Raw genomic sequence first — 17,424 nt, forward strand, 5'->3', positions numbered from 1 at the left:
TAAAAAGGAGGTGACCTTATCAATATCAAAGGTCTCATACTCGAAGTTCCCATTTAAGTTGATAGCCCTCTTTATATTTGTATTTCTATTATTTACTTCCTTGCTTCCCTTCCCAAAGACTTATTAAACTAATTTCATAGTCAGGGAAAGAAGGAAAAACAAAGTAAATTAAATATACCTATCAAACACAAGCTTGAGATCCTTTCCTAACCAGCTAAACTAATTGATCTTGGCATTCAAACAATAATGTGACTGAGAACATTTGTGTACAAAATGGAATTCTCTGAATTAATTACCTCAAAGTACTGAAACTAAAGGATGCCACAACTCTGAAGAAGCTTTAATTCAAAATTCAAAACTCAAGCCATCAAAGTCATCTGCTTTCTTAGAAACCTCATTTTGATAGATGTTTGATTCCAGATATGAGTTGGAGTGGAGAGCCAGTGATATCCCTGCCAACTCTCAAATTCCATGATTCTGTAGTACTTTTCATCAGTAGCTGAATTTTACATCACCTAAGAAACTTAATTTCCTAAAGCTTGAATTTGATTATCCTGAGGGGGAAACCAAATTTGTCATTACAGACTGAACCAGTGGTATTTTTTTTTAATGAGTATCACTATCACTGAGAGAAACCTGAGAAACCTGAATTGGAAAGCAGAGATAGATTGTGCTTTGGGAATTTATGGCAATTGTATCTTGTGGAGTCAAAGTGGTTATTTCTGACCTTGTTAATGATCACACATAGGTGGGAGCAGAAAACCTGACCACTAGAACCAGCCTAGCTGTTCAGTAATCCAATTCACTTTGTGGAAAACAACATGAATAGATAAAACCAGTCTCATATATGAACACACATAATAGCACAAATATAGTTCAGTGGCATAAATATGGATATTTAATACAATTCTATTCATAGATAACTGGTATACAGGTCACTATTGAATATTCAAAACTTCAGCTCAAAAAAAAAAATATGATGAAGTAACTGAAACCAAAGACAGACTCTAAAGGAGGTATGTTTTTACTACTTCCCTTAAGCTTTAGGTTCCCTTTTGAGACCTTCCTAAAATCAACAGAATTTATCAAAGAACATTATCTATGAAATATGACATATACAGAAAGCAAAGTAGAATTTTAGTCTTTTAAAACTATTATGCATTTTACTCTCTATTCTCTCTTCCTTTTTAATGGTGAAAATAGTTGAAGTCCAAAACATTATTTTAAAAATACATAGCTGGACTTGCTTCAAACAAAACTGGGACATGAAAACACAGAATTTTCAAAACAGACACATTTTGGGAAATCCTTTACTATCATAGGACGTCTTTATATAGTTGTTATAATCTATTACATTCAAAGTGGATTTGTGTTATGAAAATTCAATAGTATATTTCACAAATTAATTTATTGTGTAAATAGTCTTGTACTTTGAGCATTGTTTCATGAATTTACCATCTTATCAATATTTCAACTTCTATTTAATTTTTTTTATTTAAATTATTCCAGAATTAAAATACATTTTAAAACAAATACTTGTAAAAGGCAGGAGACCATCCTATGCGAATGAATAAAATGTTTTGGTTACATACTTGCTTTTTGTGGTTGCCTCGCAAAAAGGAGCTGGGAATCCCATTTTTGCACTCTGAATCACTTTGCTCTTCATAGCTTTCAAATTCACTTGAACTCCACCCATAATCCAAAGAGCTGTTTCCACCTTCATCCCCATTCTCAACATCATCATAAATCATTTCCTCTGCATGCATTAATACCAAAATGGAATGAAAATGAAAATGCAGAAAGTCATTTGGTTTTACATTTAAACATGAGCTTCAACTAGCTATAATTTTCTACGATATGGTTTGGAATATTTCATAAATCTTTACAGCAAGTGAGGAGTTCCTTCCAAAGAACTAAATTGGAAATGCTTTCATTTTTATTATTCAAAGAAAGCCTCCATGCTTGGTTTTCAATTTGACACTTATAATTACATTTTTTTATAAGACTAGTGATTTCCTTGGCATAAGGACTTCCCAAAAAGCAAATTCAGTCTACCAAAGAAGATTAGTACTTGTTCTGCACTTTAGCAGTTGTCTGGCAGCATTGAATTGTTAGGTGATTTCCCCAGATCACACAGCCTATATTTCTCAAAGATGTTGACCCCTCTAGTTCAATAATTCCCAAGGTTTTTAGTTCTGCAAATGCCTTTCAGCAACCACCACAAAAAAAAGTCTGTTGTGAATTCCTTAGAGTACCTGAATATATTACTCATAATATTGTTTACAGCTACTTGCTACTTAAGATGAAATCAGAGAATTTTTAGCACAAACCCTTTGATCATCATCAAAACCTCTAAGGGGTCCATAAGTCACTAAGTGATCTGTACTCTAGCCTAATAGGGGAATCAAGGGACTTGGAATAGTGACTAGCTCTTCTCTTCATTTGTATGTATGACCATGGGTAACTTGAATAGGACTTTGCTGTGTTCATCCTGCATTGCATCCAAATTTCTCATTGAATCAGTTGGAATATTTATGAATTTTGTACTAATAGGCATTGATATAGATTTTCTTCCCAGACAAGCCATTCCCCAATTGACAAATGATCAAAGGATATGCAAAAGCAATTTGCAGATTAGGAAATCAAAGCGATCCATAATCATATGAAAAATTCTCTGTCACTAATTATCAGTTATTAGAGAAATGCAAATTAAAATATCTCTGAGGTACCACCTCATACCTCTCAGACTAGCCAATATGATCAGAAAGGACAATGATCAAAGTCGGAAGGGATGTGAGAAATCTGGGACACTAATACATTGTTGGTGGAGCTGTGAACTCATTCAGCCTTTCTGGAGAGCAATTTGGAATCATGCCCAAAGGGCAACAAAAATGTGCATATGCTTTGATTAAGCAATACCACTATTGGATCTATACCCTGAAGAGATTATGAAAGAGAGTAAAAATATCACTTGTACAAAAATATTCATAGCAGACTTGTTTGTGGTGGCAAAGAATTGGAAATTAAATGAATGCCCTTCAATTGTGGGATGGTTTAACAAACTGAGGTATATGTATGTGATGGAACACTATTGTTCTATTAGAAACCAGGAGGGATGGGAATTTAGGGAAGCCTGGAAGGATTTGCATGAACCGATGCTGAGTGAGATGAGCAGAACCAGAAGAACATTGTACACCCTAACAGAAACATAAGGGCAATGGTCAACCTTAATGGACTTGCTCAATCCATCAGTGCAACAATGAGGTATAATTTTGGAGTATTTGCAATAGAGAATACCATCTGTATCCAGAGAAAGAATTGTGGAGTTTGAACAAAGACCAAAGACTATTAATCTTATTATGTAATTTTGCTATCTCTTATACTTTATGTTTCTTCCTTAAGGATATGATTTCTCTCTCATCCCATCCAATTTAGATCAGTGCATACCATGGAAACAACATAAAGACTAAGAGACTGCCTTCTGTGGGGGCTGGGAGGAGGGAAGCAAGATTGGGGAAAATTGTAAAATTCAAACTAAATAAAATCTTTCTAAAATAAAAAAAATTCTTCCTAAAATCTATGATTCAAACAATTTCATTATACAACTTGACAAATAGGCACTGAACATTACACAGTGAATAAAATCAGGGTTCCATTACTGTGTGACTCTGTGTCCTAAGTCTAAGAATAGCACTACAACTTTAATCTACAAAAATAATCTATATCTGTAGAGGACATCTTGATTTCGAGATTGACTGGCCTTCATTTTAAATATTTGATTTCATTGGTGGTAGTCAATGCCCTTGCAAGTATAATAGTAATTGACATGTATATAGTGCTTTGGAGTTTTAAAAGATTTTATGTACATTCTCTTTTCAATGTTGGTAAAGAGGACAAGAATCATTCTGAACTGAGGTTCAGAGAAGTTACATGAACATATAGCTAATAAAAGGGCAGAGATAAGAGTCAAACTCCAGTTCTCTGGCTTTAATTCCAAAGATCTATTTTCCCAATCTCAAAATATAAACATATAGACTAAAATTATACTCAGTTGTTACATGGTAGATAGCATGTAGACTCAGAGACTCTTTATTATCTTTAACAAATACTCTATTATTTATTTTCCAAAAGAATTTACTTCTAGGGACTATTAGGTGGCACACTAGAAAGAGCACCAGCCCTGGAGTTAGGAGGCCCTGAGTTCAAATTCAGCCTCAGATGCTTAATAATTGCCTAGCTGTGTGACCTTGCACAAGTCACTTAAACCCATTGCCTTAAATAAATAAAAATTTTTTTTAAAAAAGAATTTACTTCTAGAAGAGGCCCCTATTGAAAAGTCCAGAATATCACTATTGCTCTGGCTTTAATTATTTATCAAATGAATTGTTGGAAATATCCATTTTGGCTAAGTTTTTTCCTCTGGAATGAGTCTCAATTGAAAACTTATTCAGAATAGATGGCACTCCTATAGTGGGAAAACTTGCCCACATTTCTCTAATTAAGTCTATCCTTTGGGTTATTTCAATTAAAACTGTTGTAAAGAATACTCTCAAGTCACTGAAAATAGGCATAACCAAAGTAACACTGAATATTAGATTCTTATGAAGAAAAAGCATATAAAAAAGGAAAGATCTGAATGCATCTGGAATTTCTGCATTTAAAAATTGAAACGTTTTTCAAGTCAAATTAAACATGATATATAATCATACTCCTTGAAACATCAACTTATTCCAGTTTCTTCATAAATTCACATTAATTCTTTTAAAAGCAGAATACATTTTAAACTTCTAGTCAAATATCCTGAAAAGTAAAGAATGAATTTTAAAAAGATGCCTGGAAATAAAAAAGACATGAGCTGTTTTGTCATAGTGCACCTCTTCACATCTCCTGAAATAAAAATATCATTGCATTTTTCTTATTGGCATTTAGGTATACCACAGTATTTAGAACTGGAAAGGAATTACTTATGTCCTAGTTCAATCTCCTTATTTAACAGATGAAGGAAATGAGGACCAAAGAAAAAAGTGATTTGTAGAAGGTCACTTAGGCAATCTGATACAGTAAGAAAAGATGATGAGGGCCTGGGTTCTAATTCTGACTCTAATACTACCTTTTTAACCACAATTACTTAATCTCTAAATAAATAAAACACCCTCTAGCTGGGTCACTCTGGGCAAGTCACTTAACCCTAATTGCCTTGCTAAAACAAAAAAGAAAATAATTTGCAATGATACTTGTAATTCTAGAGGGTGCTAAATAAAATTTAGAAATGAAAATGGCCTTAAAGACCATGTATGACTCCTTCATTTTACAGGTGAGGAAACTGAATCCTGGGAAGGATGCTAATAACATCAACAATTCACATCCACATGTCCACTTTAATGTGTGAAAACAACTTTTCATGCATTTATTTAGTTGTCAGAAAATATGATTCCCATTTTCACATAGGAGGAAGCCAAGGCTCAGAGAGATGAAGTGATTCACCCAGTCATTTAAGTGGCTAAGCATTTGAAGAGAAACTAACTTAGTGTTTCTTACCTCAAGAACAGGGTTCTAACTAATGCATCATACCACATTGCCCATGGTGACAAAGATAGTAAGTAAAAGAACCAAAATTCAACAGAAGAAAAAAAGAGGAGGAAGGAAAGAAAAGACCAAAAACTATAAATTCCACAAGGCCATCATGAAATACCAACATTTATATATCAAATGCTCAAAGTAATCAATTATATATATATAATATATATATATATATATAATATATATATAAAGAGATTAAAAAAAGATGTTAGGATGAATATTCCACATGTAATTTGAACCCAAGTCAAACCTGGTTCCGAGTCTGAATTTTCTCTTGGAACATCATCATAAATCACTTCTTCTGGGTCTAAAACAATAAAATAAATATGTTTAAAATCTAGGCAGTTCAGTATTATTTACATTTTACATAATGACAAGATTTTTATAACTAATACTAAGACTTTTTCAAAACTTAAGTCTAGAAGCTGATATATGTTTACTGTGTACAAAAATCACTATGTTGGTAGTATGATATTCAAATTCATCATTTTATAGATAAAAAAATATTGAAGCCCCAGATAAGGATGTGACTTGTTCTGGGTTACATGACTAGCTGATTACAGAATGAAAGAGAAGCTAGAGAGCTGGACTAATTTTCCAAAATTCTTTCCATTGCATGACTATTATTTGCTGCTGTTGAAATAATGCCAGTTTGCTCTTTGTACTAAAATGTAGCCCTTCTAATTAGCTGTCATCTAGATAGGAGGAATGACTGAAAGAAGAAAATTCAGATTAATTTAGCTTTGGAATGAAACTGCTTCAGAATAACATGTCCATAATTTTATGGTTAAATTGATGCTGATTTAATATCCCCTGAGCAGAATCATTCAATTAGGATAGGTTTTTTGTTTTGATAGTGTCATAATTAAAACCCAGAATGAAACATCCCAGTAGATAATTTAATAATTATGGATAACTAATATGGCTCTACCTTGTAAGTCAATCACACAAACCAATTACACAGGAATTAGTGAGCCAGCAAATAACAAAAGAGGTAATTAGGGAACCAAAATTTTTGTTTTTCTACTAAAGAAAAAAAACCCCACAATCCTTAAAATCAACCTAGCTAAAAATATTCACAGTCTTACAAAGCTATACATGGACTAGAAGATCACATAAGCTGTCTGCCACATGGAACAATCTTTTCCAGGAAGAAAAGAATAAATGTCCATGAAAGGGAATTGATTCAAATGCAAATAAAGAGACAAAAAAGTCTGTGAATGTTCCAGAAATCTACTGCTGACTATAGACTGGAAGTCATCGCATTACAACTCCATATTCTTTAAAGCTGGTTGAAGTATGTGATTTTCACCAGCAATAAAAATTCAGAAGGTGTTCTGTTTCGGGCTAACCCACTGGCTGAAGTACCTTCTCCTCTGGAGGGAATTCTGTACTGAACAAACTATGATCTGCCTTGAGCCACCAGAAAAGGGTTTTTTTTTTCTCTTCAGTCTGACTGCTTATTAAAATGTTTCATTTTTGGAAAATGGATGGGTTTTTTCCCTATCTTTTAGCAATTTTGTTAGTGAGCTTTTTATTCAACAAATTCTCCTTCAGAGCTGGTTTTTTTAATGATACTCACTTTCCATCCATGCTGTATTGGCAGGATCTGCAACCCATTTGGCTAAAGGACTGTCTTCTTTATTAACCTGATCTTCACTTTAAAATAAATGAAAAAAACAGAGAGTTAATATTCATTAACATCACCTAGAAAAGGAGATCCTTCATCTCATCTTTCACCGCATGACCAAGTTTTTACTTAACATTATAATATGCCAATAAAGAAAATATAAGTTTATTTTTTATAGAGAAGATTAGAGTTTACATTGTATTTTCCTAAAGCAATCCTAGGGGGGGTAAGCTGTATCAATATCATTACCTCTATTTAAAAGAAGAGAAAATTTTGAATCAATAAGGCCAAAATATAAATTAATTTCACAGAGTAAAATAGTAGTAGAATTGAGAACTTAAATCTATGATTTTCAAGTCAGTGTTTTCTCAACAATGCAAATGGACTTTAGTATTTTTGAGCAAACAAGCTCAAATCATAATTTTTGTTCACAGGTGTAGTGCTATGTGGGAAAAGGAGCACTGGATTTGTGTCACAGGTCTTAAATTTAAATACTTATCCTACCACTTATTTGTTTGACCTTGAGCCACCAAATCTCATGATCTCAATTTTCTCTTTGGTAAAATGAAGGGGATGACCTATATGTCCTCTGAAATCCCTTCCAAGTTGAAATCTATGACCTTATGATCTTCCCCATCTAATTTTCATTCATTAATAAAGTCCAGTGTTTATTGAGGGTCTATTTGGGGCATAGCACAAACTCAATGAATCAGGAGAGTCATAAAAGAAATATTAGAGGGGCAACTAGGCAATGGATAGAGTATCGGTCCTGGAATGAAGAGGACCTGAGTTCAAATCCGGACTCAGATACTGAATGATTACCTAGTTGTGTGACCTTGGGCAAGTCACTAAGCTCTACTAACTTGCAAAAAAACAAAAAAAAATTAGTCACTTTTTTTGTCATTCAGTAACTGATAGTCTCATTAGAGGGACACAGTATACAAACATGAACCAAGTGATGCAACTGACATGAAATTAGAAAGACCAAGATTTGAATTCCTATGATATTTTCTTGTGAGATCTTCAAACCTCAAGCTGTAAATCATCAAAAATCCAAATCTGTAAAATGAAGGGTTTGGACTCAATGACTTCTATACTCCTTCTAGCTCTAAATCTATGACTCTGTGATCCTCAGTTGTTATATGTACATAAGAGGTAAGAAATAAGTTTTAAAAAATAAAGTGGTAAATGAGTTCAAAGAATAGAGAAAATTGGTGTGAGCTGGATTGGCAGAACTGGAACTTGAGCTAATTTGTGGAAGAAAGGGCTTTCTTTCACAGGAAAACAGTGAGAAAGGGAAGAAGAAGGGTAACTAACTGAGTGGAGAGAAATCCATGAGCAAATACTTAAAAGGGGATTAAATTTATCATCACAGAAAAAAAAAATGCATTTGATGGTTTTTTTCTTTTTCTTATTCAGTACTTGGAAAAGGCAGAGATGTCAAGAGGAAAGAGTTGAACAGATCATGCACAGCATTTGATAACTAAATCTATGAATAATCAAAGGTAGGCTTTCCAAGGTAATATAGTATGAGTGGCTGTAAAAAGTTATGAAGACACAATTCCTTTTGTAGAGTTCATAAATTTATAATCTCATTTCATTTTACATTATCTTCTAAATTAAAAAAAACAAAAACCTGTGTTAAGACTCATTTTTGTGATTTAGTCAACTCTTTGGGACTCCATTTGGTGTTTTCTTAGCAAAAATTCTGGAGTGATCTGCCATTTCCTCCTCTAGCTCACTTTATAGATGAGAAATTGAGGCAAACAGGGTTTAAATGGCTTGCCCAGGAACATACAATAATAAGTGTCTGAGGCCAGATTTGAATTTAGGAGCATAAGTTCTATTCACTGCCCTACTTCTGACTCATACTGGTTGCATGCCCTTAACCAAATTATGTGAGTTCTCCATATTCCAACTCTAAGATTATAAGTTGGAAAACAGGTGCCAATCGCAGTAAGTAAAGAAAGATTCTTTGCCTAGTTGGCTGGTTAGTTGGTTCTTGTACTTTGTTATCAAAGAAGATCAAAATGACATTACTATGTTTGAGACAAATTGCAGTATGTTCTGCTGATCAGACCAATTGAGCTCAGAACGCTTACCACATGTTGGGCACAAATAGTCCACGTGAACACCTGGGGTGGTTATGCTAAACTTACAGGTGTCACATTTCTTTTCTTTCTTTTTTTTTAAGGTTTTTGCAAGGCAAAAAGGTTAAGTGCCTTGCCCAAGGCCACACAGCTAGGTAATTATTAAGTGTCTGAGACTGTATTCGAACCCAGGTACTCCTGACTCCAGAGCCAGTGCTTTATCCACTACACCACCTAGTCGCCCCTGTCACATTTCTTTTGAGCTGCTTCATTTATGCCTTCCTCATAGAGTGCATCACCCTCACTGATGAGGCCATGACATGCTAGGCAGTCCTGTGCCAGTATCTTCAATGCTGTACAATCAATTCTAAAGTTCTTCAATGAGATTTTCAGGGTGTCTGAGACACCCTTGTGTGTAAGCCCCTTGTGAGCACTTGCCTGTGTGGGTTCTCCATACAATAGTTTTTTGGGCAAGCGTACATCTGGCATTCTAAGAACACGTCCATCATAGTTGCACTCTCTGTAGTAATGTTGGAATTCTAGGCAGATTAGCTTGAGATACCAGACCTCAGTGTCTGATATTTTCTCCTGCCAGGTGATCTTCAGAATCTTCCCAAGACGAATTAAATGGAAACGATTCAGTTTCCTGACACAGAACTAGTAGAATGTCCAGGTTTCGTAGGAATATAACAATGAGGTCAGCACAACTCTTCTCTCCCACAGTTTCTTTTGGAGCCTCCCAAATACTGAGCTAGGTCTGGCAATGCAAGAGTCAACCTCATTGTCAACATGCACTCCTTGGAAAGGACACTGCCAAAGTAAGCGACCTTGTCCACAGTACTGAAAACTTCTCCATTTGCTGTAATCAATGATTCCACATATGGATGGTGTGATGCTGGTTGATGAAGCACCTGTGTTTTCTTGGTGTTAATTGTTAGACCAAAATTAGCACAAGCAGTAGAGAATCAATCCATTAGAAGATCACACACCATCCATATAGAGGACACATGCTTATTTCACTCCATTAGTAACTGGAAAATCTCAAGAGTGTCATCCACTATCCAGAACTCAGGTCTATACCTGTTCTATACCTCTGTTTTGCTCCTGGCATTTTTCCTGGAGTTGTCAGACCACAAACATCATATTGACTGTTCCTCAACACTTTCTGAAGCTACACAGGCTCTTAGGGAGGGAAGAACTCTGGCAAGAATCTTACCAGCAAAAACTAAAAAAGAAATACTCCTGTGATTGTCACAGGACAATCTGTTCCCTTTACCTTTATAGAGATGGACAATTTATTTGCCCAGTATTGGTTAGATCAGTGAAATGATGACTGGTCCAAAACAAACAATAAACAAACAAACAAACCAAAAAGGGTATTTTCAAAGTCAAACATAATTAAGCATATAAATAGAATAAATAAAAATTAATGAAATAAAACAAGTACTGATAAGGTATCACTAACCATCCCTGTGATAGACAATAGGGATGCTAATACTAAAAAGGAAAGCAATCTCTGTTCTCAATCAACTCACATTCTACTTGAAGAAAACTCTCATTTCCAATAGTTCTTATTTACAGCTAAATATAGATTTTGTTCATTATAACAAGGAAATCCTAAAAAGATTCGTTTTGTGTCAAAATACAATTAGACATTGAATACCTAAATAAATGAAATCTTTGTGCCTAAAAGGGTTTCAGATTCCCAATTTTAAAGGCATTCAGTAATACTCTGAAAATATAAGCCCTTCTTACCTTAAAAAAAGAATCTTTTAAGACCTTTGTAATAAAAAATTACTCATTCACAAATAGAAAAGGCATATGTTCCAAGCCTTGGCTGATATATAAGCGAATATGGTTTCAATTGGAAGCACATCTTGAATCTTAATCTTTCCTTCTTTATTTCTATTTTCCAGAATTCAACCCTTCATCACAATATAGGGGAGTATGCTCTGGTTTCTCTTCAGAACACACAAATTTTTCCCCTTACAATATAGTGGAGTGCTTTACTCTGCCAAAGACCTCCAGGAACTTTCTCCTAAATAAATATTGGTTTTTGGAAAGCATTTCCAGTGTGTGTGTGTGTGTGTGTGTGTGTGTGTGTGTGTGTGTGTGTGTGTATACATATATATATATAGATATAGATTTAGATATAGATATAGATATATATATATATAGATATATATATATATATAGTTACTGCTTCCATATTCCAGAGCTAACAATCTGGAAAATTTGCATAAAATATGTTAGCCCTCCTTTCGTACCAGAAGAAAAAATTGTGCATATTTATGATACTAAAAGATGAAATGTATTGATATTAAACAATACTATATATATATATATGTATATATAATATATATTTTATGTGTTATTGAGTTTTTAAATCTTTTCTGTATCATTTGCTGGTCTTCAAGTGTTATCTGAGGCTTCCCAAAAATTTTCCCAAAATTCCAATTTCTTATTTAATTTCTTGTGCTTACCCTTAATATATATATCAAAACTGTGAGAAGGGAAAGTCACAATGTGGAAGGAATAATTACATTTTAAAAATCACAGAATAGGGGACAGAGCCAAAAGGGTGGAGTTCTCCCCCAGATACTCCAAATATGTTTAAATAATGGCTCTAACCAAATTCTAGAGTGGTAGAATTCACAAAAAGTGAAACTATTTTCCAGTCAAGATACAGGATGGGAGAGAAGTAGAGAGCAGGATGACTGAACCAGCTCCAGCAATCCAGGAAGAGACAGTAGGGTACCTGTCAGACCTCTGACCTCTCATTCCAGGACAACTTGGAAGAAAAAGTTCGCTGCACCAGGGGTGATTGTAGAGCTCAGGCAGACCAAGGAGCAGACTTAAGCAGCCTGGAAGCAGCAGCAACTGCTTGCAGAGTTCTCAGTCCATGGACATAAGGGGGTTAGGAGGAGATTACAGGGGTCTCTTTGCTATCACTGAGACAGGACTCTATTGCTTGCCCATACTCAGATCTGGGTCACCATCTGGGGCCCAATCCCAGGAAGAGGAGTAGAAGCACAATAGAACTTACTGCCCCAGAAGATCAGGGACCCTCCTCACAATTTCAGGGCAGAAAGGAGTATTTGTGCTCAAACCAGAGCACAGCCAAGGAGAGTAGTTATAACCTCTAATAAGACCTTGAAAGAATTGAAAACTTACAGGTCCCTAGAAGTATCTCTGAAAATAGTTGCAAAAATGTCCAGAAGATTGGTCCTCCACCCTGGAAGCACAGTCCCATCTTAATAAAGAGTTAAAATCAAGTCAAAAATTATGGAAATGAGCAAGAAATGGGGAAAAATATCTTACCATTGACATGAGGAAAATCAAAATATGCACTCAGAAAAAGACAACAAGGTCAAAGCTTCTCCATTCAAAGCCTCCAAGAAAAATATGAATTGGTCTCAGGGAGTGGAAGATCCAAAAAGATTTTGAAAATCAAGTAAGGAAGGTAGAGAAAAAATTGGTAAGAGAAATGAGAGTGTTGTGGCAAAATCATGAAAATTGAGTCAGCAGCTTGGTGAAGGAGAAATCAAAAACTACTGAAGAAAATAGCAACTTAAAAACCAGACTGGTTCAAATGGGAAAAGAGGTCCAAAATGCCGATGAGGAAAAGTATGCCTTTAAAAACAGAATTAGCTAAATGGAAAACTAAATACAAAAGTTCACTGAATAAAATAACTTACCTCATTCCATGTTCCCCTTTCCCTTTCTCCCAGTACATTCCTCTCTCACCATTTTCTCCATTTAAAAAATATATTATTCCTTCCTTAATGAATATGAGAGGAGCTTTCACATAAGAGACAAGAAAAAGCTTTTGCAGTGGAATGGAGTGGAGGGGAAGGGGAGCTGTGAGGGAGTGAGTGAGTCTTACTCTCATAGAAATTGGCTCAGGGAGGGAATAGTATACACACTCAATTGGGTACAGAAATCTATTTTATCCTAGAGAAAGTTGGATAGGAAAGGGATGAGAGAAAGATGGGAAGGGGAGAAGCTGATTAGAAAGGATGGAAAATTGTGAGAGGGGGTAGTTAGATGCAAAACACTTTTGAGGAGGGATAGGGCAAAAGGAGAGAGATAAATGGGGGTCGGGGAATAGGATGGGGGGAAATAGGATGGAGGGAAATATAGTTCTCAGAAGTAATTGTGGGGAAAAAATAATGAAACAAATTTCTCTGATAAAGATCTCATTTCTCAAACATAGAGAATTGAGTCAAATTCATAAAACAATTAGAACCATTCCCCAATCAATAAATTATAAAAGGTATGAACAGTTTTCAGATGAAGTTATCAATGCTATCTATTTAAACTATTTTTTAAAATGTTCCAACTCACTATTGATAGGAGAAACATAGGTTGGAAAAATTATCCTTATTGGACTGACTAATAGGACAGAAAGAGGTGACAAATATTGGAGGTGACGAGGGAAAATGAGATTAATGTACTGTTGGAGGAGTTGTGAAGCAATATAACAATTCTGTAGAACAATTTGAAATTCTACACTAGGTCTATATACCAGAAAATTGAAAAACAGGAAAGAAAAGGATCTATATGTATAAGGATATTTATAGCAACTCTTTTCTGGTGGCAAAGAACTGAAGATTGAGGGGATGGCTATCAGTTGGGGAATGAGTGAATTATGGTATGTGAGTATGATGAAATCCTATTCTGCTATAAGAAATGATGAACAGGATGCTCTTAGTAAAAAACTTCCAAGAGCAGATGCAATGGAAAATGTACTCTATATAAAATAACAACAAGATTGTAGGATGATCAGCTATGAATGACTTAAAGTTTTCTCAGCAATACTGTGATCTAAGACAACTCTGAAGGACTTATCCATTCCAAAGACAAAGCTGATGGTGTCTGAATACAGATTGATGCAAACTTACTCTTTTACTGTATTTTTTCTTGAGGTTTCTCTTTTCTTGGGGAGAGGGGGAGTTATGTTTATTCTTACAACATGATTACTGTGGTAAAGTTTTTATTTATTTTTATTTTATTTTATTTTATTTATTTTTTTTGTTTCTATCCATGGAACTTTTTTTAAATTTTATTTATTTAAAGCAATAGGGTTAAGTGACTTGCCCAAGGTCACACAGTCAGGCAATTATTAAGTGCCTTAGGTCAGGTTTGGACTGAGATCCTCCTGTCTCCAGGGCTGGTGCTCTATCCACCGCACCACCTAGCTGCCCCTCCACTGTGCCACCTACATCTCTAAACTATATCAAATAACTTGCTTTCTCAATGAAGGGGATTGGGGTGGAAGGAAGGGACAGAACTCTAAACTCAAAGTTTTAAAAGTGAATGTTGAAACTTGTTCTTGTATGTAACTGGGGAAAATTTTTTTAAAAATTTAATCATAGAATGGAAGAGATTTTAGAAGACACATTGTATTGGCTAGATGGCGTAGTGGATAGAGCACCAGTCCTGGAGTCAGGAGGACCTGAGTTCAAATGTGACCTCAGATAATTAATAATTACCTAGCTGTGTGACCTTGAGCAAGTCACTTAAAAAACCCACTTCTATGGGGCAGCTAGGTGGAGCAGTGGACAGAGAACCAGCCCTGGAGTCAGAAGTACATGAGTTCAAATCTGGTCTCAAACACTTAATAATTACCTCACTGTGTGGCCTTTGGCAAGCCACTTAACCCCATTTGCCTTGCAAAAACCTAAAAAGAAAAGAAATACTAATGTTCCTGAGCAGGAATACCAAAACCTTAAGATATATTTGAGATCTGGGTGAGTGACCTAAAGAGCAGTAGATAACATCAAGAAAAATAATCTAAATAAATAAATACTTCCTCTTTTAAAAGAGGAAATATTTTGCTAGATGGAGGAATATATATATCTTAAAAGAGGAAAGATAAAGGTAAAAAGATGGTCTGGATGTGTTATTAAGGAATAAGGTTTATTCCAGTCTTTCTTTCCAACTCTGCAAGAGGAATGTGAGAGTTGCTTCTAATGGAGAGAGTTACAAGACATATTATGTCCTCAGAGGAAAGTGGGGTTTTATTAAATTAAGGAGGTTTACGAGTTATTGATTGAAAAGTTCCAAAAATAGACAATATGTAAGAATGTCTCCTCTGAACAGAGAATTTTCTTAGCAATATGCCAGGGTGTAATTTGCACTATATAACCATATATCATATAATTTATTGCACTGGGAACTAGAAACAATAAATAGCTGGCAGACATAAACATTTTGTAGGAAAAAATGTCTCCTTAAAGCCTCATAAATGTTTTTGGGGGGTGTTTTTGGTAGGGTTTTATTTTTTGGAGGATGGAGTAATAACATCTAGCCATGAATGCCAGGAGAGGATACACAGAAGAGGTAAGATTTGAGTTGAGTTTTAATAAGTAGGATTTCAAAAGTTGGAGAAGAGTATTAACAAAACAAAGGAAGTACAAGATTGGGATTGGATTTTAAATATGTTAAAGTTTCTGACAATGAAGGGATTCTAGGCAAAATTGTCCAAAAGACATTTGAAACTGGGGGAGACATCAAAATGCCAAAAGAAATATGACACTTAATAATATAGATTTGAGAATTATTTGCTTTTATAGAAGTTAGAAAAGGTCTTGGGAATTTGAATATGTAGAAGAAAGAAAGCAAATTAGAATAACTGACATTAAAGTTTTCAAATAAATTAGTATGAACTAAATCCAATTATAAATAATGTAAATATAGCCACATGTTTGTGGGCATTTTTGCATATATTTATTAGACATAGATACCTGTTTGGAGGATCCTCTGAACTCAAAGAATTGAAATGGGACTCTTCGGTCACCTCCTGTGTATCTACTAGGAAAAAAAATGAGAAAAAGTATAATTATTCTGTACAATTATTTGAAATATAGTTATCAAGTTTAAAAAAAAAGAGCAAATTGCCTTTGTGTTGGTCAGGGTAATCTATGAGCTGATTGCTTAGATATAAACAGCAATCCTTTTCTTTGAACCAACTGGTAGAACCACTTTTCTCCTCTCCAAATTCGTGCTCAGCCACACAGTACTCTAAATCTTTTCCAGAAACAGCTCTGAATCACTATGCTCTAAGGAATGTTTTGTTGCCAACTCTCCCAATTTAATGACTGAAACTAAATAATACCCTATTAAAAACTCTACCAAAACCTGTATAAAGGGAAATATCATGGCTATATATATAAACTTAACTAAATCCAAAATGTTCTACATAATAAAGTTAAAGGAAGTAAAAGAACTCAATCAAATACTCTTTTGTCATTAAAAAGTGAATAATAATATTCCCTTGAAATACATTTGTGGTTGAACCAAAAGAATTATGTATAATAGCCCTAGATTTATAACCAATGCAAAATTGACAAGAATTAATGATTTTTTTAATGCTCAAGGCTGAGCTAGAGAACAATTTTGGTTCACAATGGATAGTATCTTACCCCTACATGTTCAACACACAAGCTTCTTCATAGCACTTCAGAGCATTTAGACCAAAGATTCTTCTTAAGTTTTCAATAGCAATCCACTTGCTTTGAAAGTTTGAAACAAGTGATTAAATTCCTTGTTACCTGAGTTCCCATATCAATTATAGCAACTGCTTACTTTTATTTTTCTATGTCAAGAAACAAATTATTTCACTTGGTCTAGATCAGTTGTTTTAAATCTTTTTTGTTTGTCATTGACCCCTATGGTATTCTGATAAAGTCTGTGGACCCCTTCTCAGAATAAAATTTTTAAATGCAGAAAATAAATACATGGGATTACAAAAGAAACCAATTATATTGAAATAAAGATATAATTTCTCCAATCCAAGTTGATAGCCTCAAGTTAAGAACCTATTATATACCTATAAATAAATAAATAAATGAATGAATGAATAAATAAATAAATAAATTTGGGGTGGCTAGGTGGCACAGTGGAAAAAGCACTGGCCCTGGAGTCAGGAGTACCTGGGAGTCAGGAGTACCTGGGTTCAAATCCAGTCTCAGACACTTAATAATTACCTAGCTGTGTGGCCTTGGGCAAGCCACTCAACCCCATTTGCCTTGCAAAAACCTAAAAATAAATAAATAAATAAAGAACCTGTTATATAGATATCACATTTTTGAGAAAGGACACTGGACTCAATGTTTGAGC

At 34.6% G+C, this 17,424-nt stretch overlaps 1 protein-coding gene across 9 annotated transcripts in view; it reads right to left on the minus strand.

The window, feature by feature from the left end:
• ARHGEF10 (Rho guanine nucleotide exchange factor 10) overlaps positions 1–17,424 on the minus strand; it is a 276,879-nt gene that overhangs the window by 152,487 nt on the left and 106,968 nt on the right. For 6 of the 9 annotated variants that reach the window (XM_074209540.1, XM_074209539.1, XM_074209545.1 and 3 more), the window contains 4 exons: positions 16,050–16,116; positions 7,163–7,239; positions 5,831–5,887; positions 1,593–1,756 (listed from right to left, as the gene is read on the minus strand). In XM_074209540.1, the coding sequence (XP_074065641.1) occupies positions 1,593–1,756; positions 5,831–5,887; positions 7,163–7,239; positions 16,050–16,116 (365 nt within the window). The remainder of the gene's footprint in view (positions 1–1,592; positions 1,757–5,830; positions 5,888–7,162; positions 7,240–16,049; positions 16,117–17,424) is intronic. The other 3 variants (XM_074209541.1, XM_074209546.1, XM_074209543.1) reach the window with 1 other exon arrangement.

Source organism: Macrotis lagotis, chromosome 1, assembly GCF_037893015.1.
Source record: "Macrotis lagotis isolate mMagLag1 chromosome 1, bilby.v1.9.chrom.fasta, whole genome shotgun sequence".
NCBI classification, from domain to species: Eukaryota; Metazoa; Chordata; class Mammalia; order Peramelemorphia; family Peramelidae; genus Macrotis; species Macrotis lagotis.